A 22,573-nucleotide genomic window follows, 5' to 3' on the forward strand; every position below is an offset into this window, starting at 1 on the left:
GGGGTAGGGGTGGAGAGGGACAAATAGACCTGGCAGGTACCAAGTGCAATGTCTTTTAAACAGTATCCTTTTTCCCACACTGGAAATACAAACTACTCTCCCCAAAAGTCAGCCCCAAAACCATTAGCAGAGAAAACTCCAGACACAAGGATTACTTGTTCTGAGTTACCCATCACCACTAGGGTTTTGAGAAACTGGGGCTCTGAAGAGTTAATATAAGGGCAGACAGGGATCTGTGGTTTGTGATTTTATATCAGAAAACATGGAAAGATGGAAGGAACTCTCATTTTCAAGTGGCTATCGCATGTTGGGTACTAGCCTATACTTATTAGATTTAGTATCTAATCAATCCATACACATTTATAAATGGCATTATTATTCTCATTCTATAAAGGAAAAACTGATGCACAAAGACATTAACTAACTTGTCCAGGGTCACACGGCAAGTGGCAGAGCTGGTACTCTATCTGACCTCAGAGACCATGCACCTAAATGGATTTGGTCTTTGTGGTCTAAAGCTGTCCCCTGGCATCAGGGAAGTGAAAAGCATTAAGGTAGATCATCCTCATGGGGCTGATGCTGAGGTCACAGCATTAGCACACCAAATGCATTAGCATTGGAAGATTTTAAGAACCAGCAAGGTTGAGAGGGATCCTGTGAAGTTATTTTTAGCTACATATATATTATTGCATTGTATTCAAATACTTCACAACATTGTTAACAGTTGCGTTGAAATGTAATATCCAAGAGTACAGAGGACAGGTGTAATACAATCTGCAGTATACTTGTGGCCCACAAAAAATGCAAGACATGAGCAAAAGCATTCCTTAGCCTTTGATACTAATGTGCAAACAACATAACTACACTTTTGTTTGCTGTTTTTAAGAGTCTGCACTGGCATCAAGGCAGCTTGGAATCAGATCCAAAAACTTCCCTTTATGATTAACAAGGCCACCAGCAAGCCATCAGATGGCAACCCTCATTTAACAATGTTAATTGGCTATTTCTCGTGGTGAAGCTTTTATGAGGAGGTCAAGCAGATTTGAATTCCAAGAGATACTAAACAACTTGTACTGTCCTGCAAATATACCAACCTCTTCTGAATCTGGGCAAGGACTGTGTGGATTCTCTCACTGTACCAGGTACATTTCTCCTTGGTAATGCAGACATGGACCAAGCTCCCATCCTTCCAGGGAGCATGGACAAATCTACTGCAGTATTTTGCATGGATTGTCTTCTTGTTGGTCTCCTAAGGAAAAGACAAAGGACAGAAGCCACTCAGACCATTCAAAGAAGTCTCTGGATGGTACCCCATCTCTGCCTTATTATACAGCTCTTGGCACTCACTCCCATGGTAAAATCATTCAACTCTTGTTTCAACAAAACATGTACTGGGCCTGCTCTATATGGAGCCCTGTGTCAGATGTCATGAATGATGGTCAGAAAGACATGTGCAATCCCATCTGTGCTCCAGAGAAGATAATGTTTCCCAAAGGGAGACACTGCATGTGTGTGTGTGTGCATGCGCACACACGCACACACACAGAAAGTTAGCAAGGCAGAGTACTAGATACCCAGCATGCAGTGCTGGTTTGAGACAATAATAACTGGGCAATCTGGCAAAGAAGAAAGAGCCCTCATGGACTAGAGATTCAGGAGGACTATATAGAGGAAGTGGGCCTTGCAAGTCACAAAGAACATCTTTCCATTGTTACTCCCAGCCTCAAATGAAGAAAAGTAGCCAAGAACACCCATTCCACACCTAGAACCCCATACTGGTGCCTCCAAAACTCATCTGAGGACACTGGCTTCCCACATGGAGAGCTCACCCAGCGATTTATGATTTTATCAAGCACAACTCCATGACATCAGCAATACAATCTTCTAGGTACCAGCAATATAATCCATAAACAAAGACCAAAATTCCTGCCTTTCTGGAGCTGATATTACAGAGGAAGAGTCAGATAATAAACACACAACAGGTCAGATGATGACAAGAGCTATGGAAGAGAACAGAGAACAGGAGATGGGAGGATGAAGTTAAAACCTGAAAAAAGCCTTAAAGAGAACGTGAAATATGAGCAGAAATCAGCAGGAACAAATAGTGTGGCTATATAGAGGTCTGGTGAGGGGTCTAAGGGCACAGTAAGTATAGAAGCCCTGAGGTAAGAGTAAGAGTCTGCCTAGCATGTCTGTAGAATTTTAGGAAGGCTGACGTAGTCAAAACAGAGTATGCAAGGGGAAGGAATAAGATGAAGCCAGGGCAGTATAAGGAGGGGAGTCAGAAGCAGACTCCATAGTCTGCTAGCCAATGGAAGTGACTCTGGCTTTTCCTCCAAGTGAAAAAGGAACTACGTAAGGGCTTTACCATGAGAAGTGACACATTAAAAAAAAAAAAAAAAGATATAACTGACAAATAAAATTGCATTACACATACAATATGATTTGATATATAGGCAGCCCAGGTGGCTCGGTGGTTTAGCACCACCTTCAGCCCAGGGCCTGATCCTGGAGACCTGGGATCGAGTTCCACATCAGGCTCCCTGCATGGAGCCTGCTTCTCCCTCTGCCTGTCTCTGCCTCTCTCTGTGTGTGTCTCTCATGAACAAATAAGTAAATAAAATCTTTAAAAACAAAACAATACGATTTGATATATGCACATAGTACAAAGTGATTACCACAATAAATTTAGGTAATGCTTATTACCACACAGTTACAAATTATTTTCTTGTGATGATCTAAGATCTACCCTCTTAGAGAAGTGACACAATTTATAGTTTTAAGTTTTATTTAAAATTTTAAAATTTATAAAAATGTCACTTTAAGGGATACTGTGGTAGGGCGCTTAGGTGGCTCAGCTGACTAAGTGTCCAACTCTCAATTTTAGTCAGGTCTTGATCTCAGGGTTGTGAGTTCAAGCCCCGCATGTTAGGTATGGGGCTGACTTTTAAAAAACAAACAAACAAAGAATACTGTGGTTAATCTGTTGAGAATAGTCTGTAGAGAGTCAATGGCAGAAGCAGGGAGTCAGGAGATCAGTTAGGTGGCATGGACCAGGGATAGTATTGACAATAGTGAGAAGTGGCTGGATTCTAGACATGTTATTTCGAATTAAGGTCATGTTATGAAGACAGGACTGACAGCCTTTACTCAAAGGTCAGCTGTAGGTATGAGAGAAAAGAGAGGACTTAAGAATGACTACAGTTTTCAGCCCAGAGAGCTATAAAAATGGAGTTGCAATGAATTGACAGGAATAAGATTATGGAAGAGCAGCCCAGAAGGGGAAGATCTGATCTGTGTCTGATGTGCTAGGTTCAAGATACCTATCAGACATCCCAGTGACATGGAGTAGTCAGGTGGAAATGAGGGAAGGACTCAGGGCTAGAGATTCAAATGTCAAAGTCATCAGCATGTACACAGTAGTAAAAGCCACAGGACTGAATGAGATCACGTAGAGAATGGGTACAGAGGAGCATTTAGAGACCAGGGATGTGGGAAAGAAGAAACAAAGAACACTGACAAAGAAGAGCTAGTGGGAGAAAAACAGGACAGTGTGTTCTCTGTAAGCAAAAGAAGTTCAAGGAAGTAACCAACTGTTGACAGTAGGTCAAGTAAGAGCAAGACTGAGAACTGACCCCCAGAATTAGCAATTCAGGTATCCCTGGAAAGAGTAGGCGTTGGTGGAGAGGGGGCCTTGCACTCCTAATTGGAGTGCACTCATGATGGCATGGGTGAACTGCAAGACTGGAGAAAGGGAATATATAAAACTATTGAGAAGCTGAATTCTAAAAAGGAGCAGAGGAATGAGGCAAATGAAGCAGAAGCAGAGGTAAATATAGGGGTCAAAAAACTTTTTTGGGGGGGTGTTTTTTGGGAGAGAGAGAGAGAGAGCAAGCAGGAAGTGGGTAGGGGCAGAGGGAGAAAGAATCTCTAGTTCTGAGTGTGGAGCCTAATGCAGGGCTCCATCTCATGACCCTGAGGTCATGATTTCAGCTAAAAACAAGACTTGGACATTTAACCAACTGAGCCACCCAGGTGTCCGCAAAAACTGTACTTTCAAGATGTGAGGAAGAATGCCATGTTTGGTGTTGATGGGAAAGAACCAGAAATGGGGGACAATATTGATGATACAGAATAGAAAGGGGGAGAATGAGTAAATGGGGAACAGGAATCAGTGCACATATTGAGGGATTGGCCTTAGGCAGAAGTGGGGACAATTCAGTCATTCTAGAACAAATGAGGGTAGAACATATAGGCACAAATGCTAGGGAATTTGTAGATATGAAGTGGATATTCATAGCTGTTCACTCCAATGTTCAATGAAATAGGAACAAGGGTCACTTGCTGAGAGTGAGCAAAGAGGAGAAGATATTTGAAGTTTGAAGAGAAAAGAGTAGGTATCTTGGAGAATGAGCATCTGAGTGGATTGGAAAAGCACAGGAGGACCAGTGGGCAGCACAAGAGATCCATGTGAAGTCAGAGGTCAGGAATTTAAAGGGAAGCCAGGCACTGTGGCTGTGTGCTTTCCTCCAGTTTCTTCTGATGCAGTCATCTGCATGGCTAGAAGGTAGAAAAGGCTGAGAGTTGAATTTAACTAGGATTGGGGTTTTACCAGATGAGCACGATAATGTAAGAAAGGAAAAGTAGTTGAGCATGTATGAGAGGAACAAAAGGATATAGAGAGCAGAGTACAAGGAGTAGAAAGAACAAAATGTTTAATTCCAGTGGGGCTGAAAGACTGGCATTAGGGTAGTAAAGGAAATGACCTTAAAACAAGTTGAAAAGTGGGACCTTTGGAATTGATTATGTGGATTATAATGGCAGTGTTATTTGTAATGACAAGGTCAAGGGAATGCCCATGGCAGGAGTGTTAGAGATGAAGTGTAGGAGGAAGTCACTGGAGAAGAAGAGGTTAGAAAAATGAAAGGTCAGGGTGTGGGAAGGGCCATTTTCATGAGATTGACATTAAAAATGGCTGCCAGCCAGAAGCTATAATCTTCAACCTGGGGCTCAAAAGACATCAGTCACAGGAGGTGTTGTGGGTGGTACATCCTGATGACATGGGAAGAGGGAGGGAGAATGATCAAGAAACAGCAATGAGGAATAAGGAGGCTGCCATCTTGCCTTTCCCACCCACAGGTCTAAACGAATGGGAGAGAAACCAGGTCCTCAAGAGAAAACCCAGACAAGCAGGCAAAGGGAACTCTGCTGGCAAGCGATGCTATAATGAGTGTAGTGACAACTTCTAATGCCAGAGGGCACAATGAAGGGAATTTAGGAAGCAAGGAAGAATAGAAAAGGCTCAGAGAAGGGATGTCAGAGCCACACAGAGATAAGAATTGAGAAGTCTGGTGGTGACTGATGTGAACAGGGTTGAAGGGCATGATGAGATCAGTCCTGATGTTCCCAAGACAGGCTCCAGGAGAACCACATTTCAGGCATAACACAAGGATGGAAGGAGGAAGATGTCCTCTCTTTTGTTCACACCATGTTCTTGTCACATGAGAGTTTTCCCTATTCTCAATCCTGTCACATGGCCTTTGTCAACTGTGCTTTATACACTCTCAAATGGAAACACACCAGACCACATGTTACGTGAATACAGGTGTCAGAATGGGAAAAGCACAGCATGAGGGCCCAGCAGATAGGAGTTCAAACGCTTCAATCTCATAGCCTAACTTCTCGGAGGCCCGGCGACTTTGTCTTCTTGTGCGTGCTAGGAAAACACATATATTCACCTTATGTATAAAGCACAAAGGCATTCCATGAATGCTCATTTCGGATTCACAATGTCTGCAATTAAAAAAAGAAGGAAGATAACATCTACTGGGTATCTCCCAAGTGCCAGACACTGTGCTCAGACATGCATTTTTAAATTTGGATGTTATACCACTCATTTTACAGATGTAGAAAGAAAGACTCAAACAGTTAAATTATTTGCTCAACATCTCATAATTAGTAACTGGAGAAGTAGCATTTATAGCCAGGTCTTCTTACTCCAAATCCAGACCACATGGCCTGGCACCTAAGCTCAATAAGTATTGGTTAGGGGGATAAATGGTGAGACTAGAGTGGGTTTGTAAACATCAAGGCTAGCTTTGTGCACAAGCAGCATAAGCACTTATGAATGCAATGTGATTTAATGGATGCCCCCAAATATCAAGTTACTAGACTTTGCCTGAAATACATTTTTGTGTCCTCCTCATACCTGCTTATCTATCTTAGAAGTACCACACAGGAAAGCCTTTTTAGTTACTTATTTCTCAGTGTAAACAAGTTTGCTGGATCCATCCCTACAAATCAGTTTTTATAGGTAAACATTTAGGGGGTCCTGCCCAGTGGGAGTCTGAGGGGAGCCCTAAATAATCAACTTATATCACAGCTTCAGTTACTCTCTCACACACACACACATCACAATTTTAGGTGTAAATCCAACTTCAGCTATGTAGTCCCAAATGCTGAAAATAAAATTGTCCCTTTTTCATCAATATTTGTGAACGAAGACAGTTGTACACTTTTCAACTTCTACTATGCTATTTTTTAGCAACAGAAATTTGAGGTAAAATTCCCCATGTATGACCCAGACTCTTCAAACTGTCCCTGTAAGATTTCACTCAAAATTGTCAAGAAAGAGTAAGGAGAAATCAGTTTTAGAGATGGACTTGAATCTACCACATTGTCACCAGCTCACAGTAAGCTATGTTTAAATTGACAGGGATTGATGTTTTTAAATATTCAGGGCCTGATGTATTTTAAAAATGAAAATCTATTTACCTGTGATTTCCTGAACTAATAACATTACTGAATAATGACTACAAAATCAGAGAACTGTGCTGGGGGAGGAAACCCACAAATGAGATTTCCCTGCAACGTAGCAATTACTCTGTATCCTAGTACATAAGCTAGGAAACAAGTCTTTGTTAATTCTGCACTTTTCTTCTTCTTCTTCTTTTTTATTATTATTTTTTTGAGAGAGAAAGAATATGAGTGGAGAGGGAGAGAAAGAATTTCAAGCAGGCTCCATACTCGGCACGGAGCCCAATGCAGGGCTCGATCTCACAACCCAGAGATCATGACCCCTGAGCTGAAATCGAGTCAGATATTTAACCAACTGAGCCACCCAGGTGCCTCAATTCTGCATTTTTTTCCATCCAATTTTTAAGTCTTCCTCCTTGTAGTTCATTGCAAACACATGGCAATAAGAGGGCTAAAACACCACATCGTGTGGCTAACATAGCCCCCAAGGAAGGAGCCCTTTCTCAGGAGGACCTGCTGAGTCCAGTGGCCAGCCAGCCTAAGGAATGGCAAAGAGACTGGAGTTTCACCTCTGCAGGATGGACTGAAATCTCAGTGGTGATCGAGACATTGAATTGGAGACTTAGAGAACACAGACAGTGACAGTATATCGGAGAATCCTGATTGCCTCTCCAGTAGTCTCTGCTGGGCTGCCCTGACTGGCACATGTACTATGCTGATCACATTTTGGTTTTCACTTCACAGTATATACCTGGGCCTTTAGTACTTCTAAAAGAGCTTTCCTTTGGTTTTATAAATTTAGAACATTCATTTTATCCTGGTTTTGTTTCATATTGTGATACTTTTTAGTCTTTCCATAATTCTAAACTCTTGATAACCTTTGGAGTACCATATACACATCAGTGTTTCTTAGAGTATGGCCTCTGGGCCAGCAGCTTCAGCATCACCTGGGCTCACCACAAAACCACTGCCTCACAGATGCTAAAGTTTAGGAGCCACTCATTCATTATCCTTCAGTCATGACCCAGAGTCAGGCACTTTGGCAAGCTGTATTCCTTCCAGACCCCACTGACACAATGAAACTCAACCTTTGGAAAGTTTTCAATATACACCTTTCCAGTGCTATAATCCTTTAGAGAATTTGATTTCATATTTATTGGGGATCCACTAGATGCTAGCTGGTAGTCGCTAGATTAACGCATCTTTAAGAGAGTGACAATACAAGAGGACTATAGAAATGTCTGCTTGGGGCATCTTCACCAGCAGTTTCTCTCTTCCATTCAATATTGGGAAACAAAGAGCTTCTCTTTTGACAAGACTGAGTAATTCTGAGACTCATAATGCCTGCATTTCTACAAACTCAGCTCCTGGCTTAATAATCATATGATTATTGTATAATCCACTTATATTCAGAATCTACTCCCACAAGTACCATTCAGAGAAGTGCAGGATGGGAAACACAAGGGTATCTTCCTTCAGGGAAACCCAAGCTGGTTTTCCTCCCCACTGCCTTTCAACCTTAGTCCTGATCTGGGTTCTGATCTGAGGGAGGCCTTACCTACCCATGGCATCAAGGGAAGCCACTGCCCTACCCAGGTGTTAACTTCACTTACCGCACTGGTCTGAACGGATTCATTCTCTGGTTTGGCTCTTACATCAATGACCCCATCAGCATGGCGAAAGGAGCAGTCAGCAAGGATGTCAAAAAAAGATAGCTTCTGGGCCTTCAAGCCATATTTCTGAAGCCACTTCTTGGAGTCCCAGGCATCCTCTGGGTTTGACTTATTCTTGACAGAGGTTGCTCCTGATTCTATTTTTGGAATTACAGTTCATCAGTACCATTCATATTCTATAAGCCATTTGTACTGCATCCTCAATATTTACTGAGCTGGAACATGTTCTTTGCCAGATCACATTCATTTCAGGAAGCATGCTTTCCAAACCAGGACTGGCAAAGACTTAGTTCACAGGGACTGGAAGGTAGGAATCTACTGCTTTTCATCTCACTTCCTCTTCTATCTAAGTTGCCTACCCCATGTGTCTATGGAGATGGCTGACAGACCAAGGCCATGTGCCAGGAGAGCATTAAATTTATGGTCAGGAGCTTTGGGTTCAAGTCATGGCTTTACCACTTATGGCTTGGCTAAGTTGCTCAAACTTGGGTGAGTCACAGCACTTAGCCTCTGAGCTTCAGCAGAACTCTTTACCTGCAGATCGAAGATAGCATCTGCTTGGCCTTCCTAAGTGTGTTGAAGTGATTCAACGAGAGAAGTCACGTGAAAGTGCTTTGTGGGGAGTGGGGACGAGAATTACAGGCATGGAATCTGTGTTGAGGTAGAAGTCAGTGAACCAGAGAAGGCTGGCAGGCTGCCTCCCCAGAACTCTGCTGTTAGCTTTGGTGAATTTATTCTGATTCAGAGCCTGACCCTCAACTCAGCAGGCTCAGAAACCTCCTATAGTCAGCTTAAGAACCTAGAGCTGCATCTATAACTTACCTTAGTCTGGCTCGCAGGTTAAAGTACAACCCAGAAACCTAATTGCCCAAATCTTCCCAGCCCTCAGCACATTCCCTTGGCATGTTCCAAAGGTAATCTATACTCTCTTTAAGTGGGAGGAGGTGCTATGTTAGCTGAGCAGATCACCATACAACAGAAAAGTATTCCCCTAGGTGCTCAAACCACTAGTGCCACCTAGAGAAGACAGAAGTATCAGGGGCGGGCGGGGGAGCATAGACAACTGGGGTGAGCAAATCTGAAGCTGAGAAGGAGGCACTGGTATCTGAAGTGGGCTAGCACTGGCCCATGGGAGCTAACAGTATAACTTTCCTCCCAACTCCATGCTCCTTGGTGGCACAGTGTGCGGTAGCACACTGGTAGGGTAAAATTGACCATGCTGGGAGTATTTACAGAATCTGGAAATCAGAGCTTTTTTATTCCAGTGAGTGGACTGGCAAACATTTATCTCAATCCACTGGAAGGAAGGCAGAAAGGACTCTGAGCTTTTTTGCCCCACTGAGACCAGCAGAGCTCTAGGAGGACCAGCAGGGTAGGCTGGAAAAGAGGTGTTGTTTTTTTTGTTTTTTTTTTAATAACATGTACTACTGCAAATTAGGTCTACCAGCCCTATAAAGTTTATTTCCACTTAGATAAGCAGTTCTCCGCCCTGCATATTGGAAATTCTCTGAGTTTTTAAAAATACTGATGCATAGGCCCTATCCATTAGATTCTGCTTTAATTGGTCTAGATATTGAGATTTTTCAAAGCTCCCTGGGTGATTATACTGTGCAACTAAGCTTTGCAACTAAGGTCATATGGAAAGTGACTTCTATGTTATGGTTTAGTGATCCCATCAGTTATGCTTCTACCACAGACAGATTCAAGTTCAATTATACTTTTAATGAAAAAGAAGTACTCAATATTAGTGAAACAAAAACATCATCTATACTTGCCCATTATTATACTTAAAGGGATATAAAATCAGAATAGGATTTGAAGAAATAAAACGCTTCAGAGTTAATAGTATGTAAAGGATCTGCCAAGTAATGCTACATGTGAGCTATGTCCTCAGATTTTAATAGAACACCTTTCAAATAATGCACTCACACCTACTAGAGCTAGGACTTCTCAAAGAAGCCTGGTTTTGGCTTTTGAACTTTAAACCAGTCTGGCATCAAAAGCCCCTTTGCACACGGTCCTCAGTTACCAGCGGTTGGTTTCTATATGATTCACAAAGCATCTTCTTACCCTGTACAGGTAGCTCAAATCAGAGGCTCCCCCAAAGCTTCTGATCCCTGAGATTCTCCTGCATGTTCTCCTGCATCACAGGGAAACAGCAAAGAGAACAGAGCCATTTTTGTCAGTGGGACCAGCCTCCTTGGAGAAACCCTTTGAGTGACTATTTTTCCTCCATTATTGTTAATTACATTCTGAGGCTTTGTCTCCGCTTCCTTCCTACTTTATTCTCCTCCCTTCTTTCTGATTAACAGGTATAGTGGGAAATAAAATTTTCACTCACTTATGTCCATAGCAACACACAAATTAGGATGTTTCTACTCTGTCTGGGGGTTGCCTTCTTTTAAAAAGAGTCTTTTTTCAATGATAAATTCAAGCTTACCACAAAAGGACTTCCTAAAAACACATCAAACCAATTCTAACAAGGGATTTTGAAAAACCAGAGACTAACTTTTGACTCCTGGCTTCACCCTGGACCAGGCAGTACAGTCATCCTGAGGGCATGATTGAGGCTCCCAATTACTCTCTGAAAAGGAGACTCAAGGATAACCTCAAAGCAACTTGAACTTCATAAAGGAAAGAAGGGGCAGCCAAGCATGTAAAAACAAAGAGCCTAGGTGCTCAAAGCTGAAGGAAAGAGAGGAAGGGGGGAAGTCTCCCCACTTTCAGTGCTAATTACACCAATTAGCGGCTGAGCCTCATCTTTCCCAGGTTGGGAGGGGAAGGGAGTGCTCCACTCATTAGACTTCCTTACGAAGGAGTTCTTTCCAATCCCCTACAGTTATCTTAATTAAAAGTGATACATAAATCTTCACCCACAGAGCCTTGCGTTAATACTTTCATTTAAGACAGAGGTGAGAGCTCACAGTGCATCCTATACCATGCGTGAGATTATTAAGGAGTTACTGCAGGAGAAGCACATAGCAGATCACATTGATGCCACAGAATTAATGTGCCTGGTTGTCTCTATCCTACTTGTCGATCTCAAAACATGTTTTAATGAGCAACATCTACTGGCCAAAGCTTTTTAAATATCACTGCTACAGCCAGGGCCACAGCAAAAAGGTAATTTGGGCACTGTTTATCTGTGCCCACTCCTCCCCTCAAGGTACAGTTCCCTAGTGGCTCATGGCCACCAAGGATTTATCACCATAACTGCCCTCGCTGTGGCAATAGTTAATCTGTGAGACTGGCTGGGCTGCAGCACCCAAATATTTGGTCAAAGATTATTCTAGATATTTCTGTGAAGGTATTTTTAGATGAGATTAAGACTTAAATGGGCAGACTTTGGGTAAAACAGATTACCCTCCATATCATGAGAGGGCATCCTCCATTCAGCTGAAGACCTTTAATAGGGAAAAAACCTGAAGTCCTCTGAAGAATAGGGAATTCTGACAGCAGACTGCCTTGGGACCTGAAATGCAACACCAGCTCATGAAGGTTGAGTTGGGATTTGGTAGCTTCCACACTCATGTGAGCCAAGTCCTAAAATATCTCAATCTCTGTCTCAACCTCTTTGTATACCCGTGTGCATGTGTGCTCACACATATGCACACACCCATCTTCTTGGCTCTGTTTCTCTGAAGAACTTTGATTCATATGCTCATCCTCTTCCACTAAAGATTCCTTGTCCAGCACCGTATTCCTGCCATGTTAGAGTCACATGCCTTTCAAGGGAACCATCAGCTAATGAATAAACTAGAACACAGTTTGGTACACACTTTCCAACATCTCTGTTCTCATGAGTAGCATGAGACACTAAGCCAACACTTGGTGGGAAGTGGCATGTCATAGGATGCTGTGAATTAGTTGAAAAGGAAAGGTTCAGAAGAAGCTGAAAGTGACGTCCAATGGAAAGAAGGAAAAGGTGGGGGACAGGGAAGAAAGAAAGGATTGGGGAGAGGGAGGGAAGGAAGGAATGAATTAAGGACAGCTGAGAGGGAGAGAGAAAGGTGGCAACTGTTAGGACAAGAAATCCAGCCGCTTGCCTGTCAGACATGTGAGTAAGCCCAGCAGACACCAGCTGTGGGGCCAAGGGTTGTCTGCAGGTAAAACAATGAATACTGCCGGGGTGGGGACCCAGGAAACGTGTTGACAGCATGGCTCAAGAGAGCAGCCTGTCTCTGGGTAGTCATACACTTTGTTCACCGTACTTGCTGACTGATATTTTCTCTTTATCTACAGTTGTGAAAGTACCATGTGTTGAGCATATTTGCCTGGCACTGCACAGGAGCCAAGAAAGGGGAGGAGGGGAGGCAGGGGAAGAGAATGGTAACCTGCCAATATTCTGCAGAACTGACTTGCTAGGCAGATTTGGGTAACTGTTCTCTGGAATGCCCCAGGGTTATATACACAAGGGCTGAGGAATAAGGAGATGCAGGGATGTGCCTGAAGTCTCAGCTCTAATATGGCACTGAGTCAAATGGGCAGTTGTAGAGATAGTCCTGCGTGGACTAGTGTACAATGGGAAAAAATTCAGATGAATTCTAGGCCCTTTCTCCCCTGGATTACCATGAAATGATCTTTACTTCTTCCTTTAATGCTTGTAAAAGTCAAAGCAAAACCTCTGTGGAAAAGGGTTCCATGGCTTAGTCAACTTGTTTGTAAACCAGTGGAAAACTGCAGCCCCAAGTGCCTCTAATTCCTATCCTCCTCAGCAGGGGAAAGTCGGAGGGAAAGGCAACTGAACAAAGAGGCAAGAAAGAAGCAGACATAAAGATAAAGACCAAAAAGTACTAACAGTGGACAGGAGGTGGGAGAGGAGCTAATGTCACTTCCTTTCTCTTCTGCCCAATTCTGAAAGAAGGAAACTGAAAAAAAAAATTTGCTTTCCAAGTGGGCTATGAATGAGGCAGCTGCAGGACAAAAGTTTAATTAAACTCAAGGCCTACAACTGGCTATTGAGAAATAAGGAGCAGCAGTCAGTGACAGACCTGCATGGAGGCTGAGAAGAAACCTCTTGCAGAGCATACACTCCAAGGGAAGAACTGCAAAAGCCACATTTGAATGTCTCTGTGTCTGCAATAGCATTTAAAATACACTCAAAATAGTTGAGGATCAGTGGCATAGGCAACAAATTATACCTCTGGCAATGATCTTTGAAAATAGAGTGATGTGGCAAGACAAACCAATTCAAGATGCTTGCTATAAAGTGGAAATAATCAAGATTAAGAAATGAGAAGAGGATTGATGGAGTTTGGGAACTTTAGATTGAGAACATGAGGGTCATGTGGTAGTGAGAATGGAAACCATAAAGCAGAGTGGGGATACTGGGATGAAACCAACAGGGAAATTCGAATCTGCTTCCCTTGGGAAATTAAAATAGTGCCACTTTTTTGATCCTGCATTAGCACTGCCAGGGTTTGGTTTTGGTTTTGTTTTTTATTGTTAGCCAGCCTATTTATTTCATGAATTCTCTCAAAACTTGTTTGTTGAGATATAATTCATATACTATGAAACTAACCTTTTTAAAGTATACAGTTCATTGGGTTCTAGTTTATTTACATGGTTGTGCAACCATCATCACTACTTAATTCAAGCACATCTTCGTCACCCCACAAAAAAACCCTATACTCATTACAAATCACGTCTCATTTCCCTTCTCCTCTACCTCTTTGGATTTGTCTATTCTGGACACTTCGTGTAAATGGCATCATACAAACTGTGGCCTTTTATAAAGTCTGGCTCGTTTCAATGAACATAATGCTTTCAAAGTTAATCTGTGTTGCAGCATGTATCAGTACCACATAACTTATTATGGCTGCATAATATTCCAGTGTAGGGATATGCCACATTTGCTTTTCTATTAATCAGTTACTAGACATATAAGTTGTTTTCACTTTTTGGGTTTTTGGCTATTATGATGCTAGGAACATTCATGTACAAGTTTTTTTGTGAACATATGTCTTTTTAAGGACTTTTAAAAACTGAAGCGTATATAACATATATGGTATTATATGAGTTTCAGGTGTACAATAGGATTCAACAGCTTTATATATTTCTCAGTGCTCCATCAAGATAACTGTACTCTCAGTCCCCCTTAATCTGTTTCACCCCTCCCAACTCCCACCCCTGACCTCCTTTCTGGCAATTACCAGTTTGCTTCCTGTATACAAGAGTCAGCTTTCCATTTGTCTCTTTTTCTCTTTGTTTTATTTAAGTTTCACATATAAGTAAAATCATATGATATTTGTCTTTCTCTGACTGACATTTCACTCAGCATTAAACTCTCTAGGTTGACTCATGTTGTTACAAATAGCAATATTTCACTATTTTTTATGGCCGAGTAATATTCCATTGTGTATATATACCACATCTTCTTTATCCTTTCATCTACTGATGGACATTTGGGTCACTTCCATATCCTGACTATTAAAAATACATAAACATAGGGGTGCATATATCTTTTTGAATTAGTATTTTCACTTTCTTGGGTAAATGCACAGTAGTGTAATTACTGGGTTATTTGGTAATTCTATTTTTAATTTTTTGAGGAAATTCCATACTGTTTCCACAGTGGCTGCACCAATCTGCATTCCCACCAACAGTGCACAAACGTTCATTTTTCTCCACATCCTCACCAATACTTATTATTTCTTGTCTTTTTTATTCTGGCCATTCTGACAAGTGCAAAGTAATATTTCACTGTGGTTTTATTCTACATTTCCCTGATAATTAGTAGTGTTGAGCATCTTTTCACATGTCTGTGGGCCCTTTGTACATCTTCTTTAGAAAAATATTCAGGTCCTCTGCCTATTTTAAAATTGGATTATTTGCTTTTTTGTGTGTTGAGTTCTATAAGTTCTTTATATATTTTTGACATTAGCTCCTTATCAGAGATATCATTTGAAATCACTCAGTAGGTTACCTTGTTGTTTTGTTGATGGATTCCTTCACTATGCAAAAACTTTTTATTTTAGTACAGTTCAATAGTTTAATTCTGCTTTTGCTTCCCTTCCCTTGCCAGAAAAAGACATATCTAGAAAAATGTTTCTATAGTTGAAGTCAAAAAATTACTGCCTATGTTTCCATCCAGGAGTTTTACGGAGTAAGGGCTCATATTTGGTTCTTTTTCTATATATATTTTTTTTCTTTTTTTATATATAATTTTTATTGAGTTCTATATACCAACATATAGCATAACACCCAGTGCTCATCCCATCAAGTGCCCTCCTCAGTGCCCATCACCCAGTCACCCCATCCCCCCACCCACCTCCCTTTCCACCACCCCTTGTTCGTTTCTGAGAGTTAGGTGTCTCTCATGTTTCGTCATCCTCTCTGATATTTCCCACTCATTTTCTCTCTCCTTTCTCCTTTATTCCCTTTCACTAATTTTTATATTCCCCAAATGAATGAGACCATATAATGTTTGTCCTTCTCTGATTGACTTGTTTCACTCAGCATAATACCCTCCAGTTCCATCCACATTGAAGCAAATGGTGGGCATTTGTAGTTTCTAATGGCTGAGTAATATTCCATTGTATATATAGATCACATCTTCTTTATCCATTCATCTTTCGATGGACACTGAGGCTCCTTCCACAGTTTGGCTATTGTGGACATTGCTGCTATAAACATCGGGGTGCAGGTGTCCTGCCATTTCACTGCATCTGTATGTTTGGGATAAATCCCCATCAGTGCAATTGCTGGGTCGTAGGGCAGATCTATTTTTAACTCTTTGAGGAACCTCCACACAATTTTCCAGAGTGGCTGCACCAGTTCACATTCCCACCACCAGTGCAGGAGGGTTCCCCTTTCTCCACATCCTCTCCAAATTTTGTTTCCTGTTTGTTAATTTTCCCCATTCTCACTGGTGTGAGGTGGTATCTCATTGTGGTTTTGATTTGTATTTCCCTGATGGCAAGTGATGTGGAGCATTTTCTCATGTGCTTTTTGGCCATGTCTATGTCTTCCTCTGTGGGATTTCTGTTCATGTCTTTTGCCCATTTCATGATTGGATTGTTTGTTTCTTTGCTGTTGAGTTTAATAAGTTCTTTATAGATCTTGGATACTAGCCCTTTATCTGATATGTCATTTGCAAATACCTTCTCCCATTCTGTAGGTTGTCTTTTAGTTTTGTTGACTGTTTCTTTTGCTGTGCAGAAGCTTTTTATCTTGATGAAGTCCCAATAATTCATTTTTGCTTTTGTTTCCCTTGCCTTCATAGATGTATCTTGCAAGAAGTTGCTGTGGCTAAGTTCAAAAAGGGTGTTGCCTGTGTTCTCCTCTAGGATTTTGATGGAATCTTCTCTTACATTTAGATCTTTCATCCATTTTGAGTTTATCTTTGTGTATGGTGTAAGAGAATGGTCTAGTTTCATTCTTCTGCATGTGGCTGTCCAATTTTCCCAGCATCATTTATTGAATAGACTATCCTTTTTCCACTGGATAGCCTTTCCATCTTTGTCAATTATTAGTTGACCATAGAGTTGAGGGCCCATTTCTGGGCTCTCTATTCTGTTCCATTGATCTATGTGTATGTCTTGGTGCCAGTACCACACTGTCTTAATGATCACAGCTTTGTAGTACAACCTGAAATCCGGCATTGTGATACCCCCAGCTCTGGTTTTCTTTCTCAATATTCCCCAGCTCTGGTTTTCTTTACCCTGGCTATTTGGGGTCTTTTCTGATTCCACACAAATCTTAAGATGATTTGTTCCAACTCTCTGAAGAAAGTCCATGGTATTTTGATAGAGATTGCATTAAATATATACATTGCCCTGGGTAGCATTGACATTTTCACAATATTAATTCTTCCAATCCATGAGCATGAAATATTTTTCCATCTCTTTGTGTCTTCCTAGATTTCTTTCAGAAGTGTTCTGTAGTTTTTAGGGTATAGATCCTTTACTTCTTTGGTTAGGTTTATTCCTAGGTATCTTATGCTTTGGGGTGCAATTGTAAATGGGATTGACTCCTCAATTTCTCTTTCCTCAGTTTCATGATTAATGTATAGAAATGCCACTGATTTCTGGGCATTGATTTTGTATCCTGTCACACTGCCAAATTGCTGTATGAGTTCTAGCAATCTTGGGGTATAGTCTTTTGGGTTTTCTATATACAGTATCAGCGAAGAGGGAGAGTTTGAATTCTTCTTTGCCAATTTAAATGCCTTTTATTTCTTTTTGTTGCCTGATTGCTGAGGCTAGGACTTCTAGTACTATGTTGAATAGCAGTGGTGAGAGTGGACATCCCTGTTGTGTTCCTGATGTTAGGGGAAAGGCTCCCAGTGTTTCCCCATTGAGAATGATATTTGCTGTGGGCTTTTCATAGATGGCTTTTAATATGCTGAGGAATGGGGATCCCTGGGTGGCGCAGCGGTTTGGTGCCTACCTTTGGCCTAGGGCGCAATCCTGGAGACCGGGGATCGAATCCCACGTCGGGCTCCCGGTGCATGGAGCCTGCTTCTCCCTCTGCCTGTGTCTCTGCTTCTCCCTCTCTCTCTGTGACTATCATAAAAAAAAAAGATGCTGAGGAATGTTCCCTCTATCCCTACACTGTGAAGAGTTTTGATCAGGAATGGATGCTGTATTTTGTCAAATGCTTTCTCTGCATCTATTGAGAGGATCATATGGTTCTTTGCTTTTTCTCTTGTTGATATGATCTATCATGTTGATTGCTTTATGAGTGTTGAACCAGCCTTGCATCCCAGGGATAAATCCTACTTGGTCATGGTGAAGAATCTTAATGTAGTGTTGGATCCTATTGGCTAGTATCTTGTTGAGAATTTTTGCCATCTATGTTCATCAGGGATATTGGTCTATAATTCTCCTTTTCGGTGGGGTCTTTGTCTGGTTTTGGAATTAAGGTGATGCTGGCCTCATAGAACAAGTTTGGAAGTACTCCATCCCTTTCTATCTTTTGGAACAGCTTTCATAGAATAGGTATTGTTTCTTCTTTAAACATTTGATAGAATTCCCCTCGGAAGCCATCTGGCCCTGGACTTCTGTGTCTTGGGAGGTTTTTGATGACTGCTTCAATTTCTTCCCTGGTTATTGGCCTGTTTGGGTTTTCTATTTCTTCCTGTTCCAGTTTTGGTAGTTTGTGGTTTTCCAGAAATGCATCCATTTCTTCTAGATTGCCTAATTTATTGGCATATAGCTGCTCATAATATGTTTTTAAAATTGTATTTCCTTGGTATTGGTGGTGATCTCTCCTTTTTCATTCATGATTTTATTAATTTGAGTCTTTTCTCTTTTGTTTTTAATAAGTCTGGCTAATGGTTTACCTATCTTATTAATTCTTTCAAAGAACCAACTCTTGGTTTTGTTGATCTGTTCCACAGTTCTTCTGGTCTCTATTTAGTTGAGTTCTGCTCAAATCTTTATTAACTCTCTTCTTCTGCTGGGTGTAGGCTTTATTTGCTGTTCTTTCTCCAGTTCCTTTAGGTGCAAGGTTAGCTTTTGTATTTGAGTTTTTTCCAGTTTTTTGAAGGATGCTTGAATTGTGATATATTTCCCTCTTAGGACTGCTTTTGTTGTATCCCAAAGATTTTGAGTGGTTGTATCTTCATTCTCACTAGTTTCCATGAATCTTTTTAATTCTTCTCTAATTTCCTGGTTGATCCTTTCAACTTTTAGCAGGATGGTCTTTAACCTCCACATTGTTTGAATTTCTTCCAAATTTATTCTTGTGAGTTAGTTGTAGTTTCAAAGCATTATGGTCTGAAAATATGCAGGGGACAATCCCAATCTTTTGGTATCGGTTAAGACCTGATTTGTGACCCAGTATGTGGTCTATTCTGGAGAAAGTTCCATGTGCACTTGAGAAGAATGTGTATTCAGTTGCATTTGGATGTAAGGTTCTATAATATCTGTGAAATCCATCTGGTCCAGTGTATCATTTAAAGATCTTGTTTCTTTGGAGATGTTGTGCTTAGAAGATCTGTCATTTGTAGAAAGCAACATTTTGTAGAAAGTGTTGAAGTCTCCCAGTATTAGTGTATTATTATCTAAGTATATCTTTACTTTGGTTATTAATTGATTGATATACTTGTCAGCTCCCACATTAGGGGCATAAATATTCATGATTGTTAGGTCCTCTTGTTGGATATAGTGTCCCTCTTCATCTCTTACTACAGTCTTTTGGATAAACTTTAATTTATCTGATGTGAGGATTGTTACCCCTGCTTTCTTTGGGGGACCATTTGAATGATAAATGGTTCTCCAACTTTTCGTTTTCAGGCTGTAGGTGTCCTTAGGTCTAAAATGAGTCTCTTGTAGACAGCAAATAGATGGGTCTTGCTTTTTTATCCAGTCTGAAACCCTGTGTCTTTTGATGGGATCATTAAGCCCATTTATGTTCAGGGTTACTATTGAAAGATACGAATTTAGTGTCATCATAATACCTATTCAGTCCCTGTTTTTGTAGATTATTTCTTTGGGCATCCTCTTTCTTTTACAGAGTCCCCCTTAATATTTCTTGCAGAGCTGGTTTGGTGATCACATATTCTTTCAGTTTCTGCCTATCTTGGAAGCTCTTTATCTCTCCTTCCATTTGGAATGAGAGCCTTGCTGGATAAATTATTCTTGGCTGCATGTTCTTCTCATTTAGGACCCTGAATATATCCTACCAGCCCTTTCTGGCCTGCCAGGTCTCTGTGGAGAGTTCTGCTGTTAATCTAATATTTCTTCCCATATAAGTTAGGGATCTCTTGTCTCTTGCTGCTTTAAGGATTTTCTCTTTATCTTTGGAATTTGCAAGTTTTACTATTAAATGTTGAGGTGTTGAATGGTTTTTATTGATTTTGGGGCGGGGGGACCTCTCTATCTCTTGGATCTGAATGCCTGTTTCCCTCCCAAATTAGGGAAGTTCTCAGCTATGATTTGTTCAAATATGCTTTCTGGTCCTCTGTCCCTTTCAGCACTCTCTGGAACCCCAATTAAACAAAGACTTTTCCTTCTGAGGTATTTCCCTTAACTTTTCCTCATAGTCTTTTAATTGTTTTTCTCTTTTTTTCCTCAGCTTCCTTCCTTACCATCAATTTATCTTCTCTGTCTCACTCTTTCTTCTACCTCATTAACCCTCATCGTTAGGACCTCCAGTTTGGATTGCATCTCATTTAATTGATTTTTAATTTCAACCTGATTAGATCTAAATTATGCAGTCATGAAGTCTCTTGAATCCTTCATGCTTTTTTCCAGAGCCACCAGGAGCTTTATAATTGTGCTTCTGAATTGGCTTTCTGACATCAAATTATAATCCAAATTCTGTAACTCTGTGGCAGAGAGTACTGTTTCTGATTCTTTCTTTTGTGGTGAGTTCTTTCTAGTCATTTTGCTCAGTGCAGAGTGGCTAATCATATTTGGTTCTTAATCTATTTTATTTGTGTATGTAGTGTAAGACACTGATGCATTTTCATTCTTTTGCACGTAGCTGTCCAGCTTTCCCAACACCATTTGTTGAAGAGGTTGTCTTTTTCTCACTGTATATTCTTGCTTCCTTTGTTATAAATTAACTGACCATAAAAGCTTGGGTTTATTTTTAGACTTTCTATTCTGTTCCATTGATCATTATGTCTGTTTTTGGACCAGTACCATATTGTTTTGATCAGAATAGCTTTGTAGTATGTCTTGAAATCTGGGATTGTGGTACCTCTAGGTTTATTCTTTTTCAAGACCGCTTTGGCTATTTGAGGTCTTTGTGATTCCACACAAATTTTAGGATTATTTGTTCTGTGAAACATGTATTTTCATAGGGATTGAATTAAATCTCTAGATTGCTTTTAGGATGGACATTTTAACAATATTGGTTTTTCTAATCCATGAGCACACTATCATTCTGTGTTGTCTTCAATTTCTTTTATCAATTTCTCTTCTGCTACTTCATTATTAGTGTATATAAATGCAACAGATTTCTGTATGTTAATTTTGCATCCTGCAACTTCACTAAATTCATTTATCAGTTGAGGCAGTCTTTTGATGGAGTCTTTAGGATTTTCTTTATATAGTGTCATGTCATTTGCAAACAGTGAAAGTTTTACTTCTTCTTCACCAATTTGGATACTTTTTTTTCCTTGTCTGACTGCTATGGCTGGGACTTCCAGTACTATGTTGAATAAAAGTGGTGAGAGTGGACATCTTTGTCTTGTTCCTGATCTTAGAGGAAAAGCTCTCAATTTTTCACCATTGACAACATTATCTATGGATTTTTCATATATAGCCTTTATTATGTTGAGGTACGATCCTCTGTTGAGAGTTTTTATTATAAATGGATGTTGTACTATGCCAAATGTTTTTCCTTCATCTATGGAGATAATTGTATGGTGTTTATCCTTTCTCTTGTCAATGTGATGTATTACATTGATCAATTTGTGAATATTGAACCACTGTTGCATCCCTGGAATGAATCCCACTTGAACATGGTGAATGATTTTTTTAATGGATTGCTGGATCTAGTTTATTAATATCTGGCTGAGGATTTCTGAATCTATGTTCATCAGAAATATTGGCCTGTGGTTTTCTTTTCTTGTGGTGTCTTTATCTGGTTTTGGTATCAGAGTAATACTGGCCTTGGATAATCAATTTGGAAACTTGCCTTCCTCTCTTATTTTTTAGATAGCTTGAGAAGAAAAGATATTAACTTTTCTTTAAATGTTTGGTAGTATTCACCTGTGAAGCCACCTGGTCCCAGGTTTTCATTTGTTGGGAGTTTTTTGATTACTGATTCAATTTTGCTGCTGGTAATTGATCTGTTCAAATCATCTATTTTTCCTGGTTCAGTTCTGGGAAGATACATGTTCCTAGGAATTTATTCATTTCTTCTATGTTGCCCAATTTGTAGGCATATGATTTTTTCATAATATTCTATGATAAACCTTTGTATTTTTGTGGTGTTGGTTATCATCTCTCCCCTTTCATTCCTGATTTTATTTGAATTATCTCTTTTTGATGAGTTTAGCTAAAGGTTAATCAATTTGTTGATCTTTTCAAAGAACCAGTTGGTTTCTCTGTTTTATTGTTTTTTAAGACTCTATTTCATTTATTTCTGCTCTAATCTTATCATGTCCTTATTTCTCTTGGCATTGGGCTTTGTTCTTCTTTTCCCAATCCCTTTAGGTGTCAGGTTAGCTTGTTTGAGATGTTTCC

The 22,573-nt window shown here is 40.4% G+C and overlaps 1 protein-coding gene across 13 annotated transcripts in view; it reads right to left on the reverse strand.

Annotated features, from left to right (window-relative positions):
* Positions 1-22,573, reverse strand: part of VWA3B (von Willebrand factor A domain containing 3B) — a 247,173-nt gene that overhangs the window by 163,148 nt on the left and 61,452 nt on the right. For all 13 annotated transcript variants that reach the window (XR_013389397.1, XR_013389396.1, XR_013389395.1 and 10 more), the window contains 2 exons: positions 8,370-8,566; positions 1,095-1,249 (listed from right to left, as the gene is read on the reverse strand). Coding sequence is in view for 9 of the 13 variants with exons in the window: in XM_077915129.1 (XP_077771255.1) it covers positions 1,095-1,249; positions 8,370-8,566 (352 nt within the window). In the remaining 4 variants the exon portion in view is untranslated. The remainder of the gene's footprint in view (positions 1-1,094; positions 1,250-8,369; positions 8,567-22,573) is intronic.

The sequence above is a fragment of the Canis aureus genome, chromosome 11 (assembly GCF_053574225.1).
Source record: "Canis aureus isolate CA01 chromosome 11, VMU_Caureus_v.1.0, whole genome shotgun sequence".
NCBI classification, from domain to species: domain Eukaryota; kingdom Metazoa; phylum Chordata; class Mammalia; order Carnivora; family Canidae; genus Canis; species Canis aureus.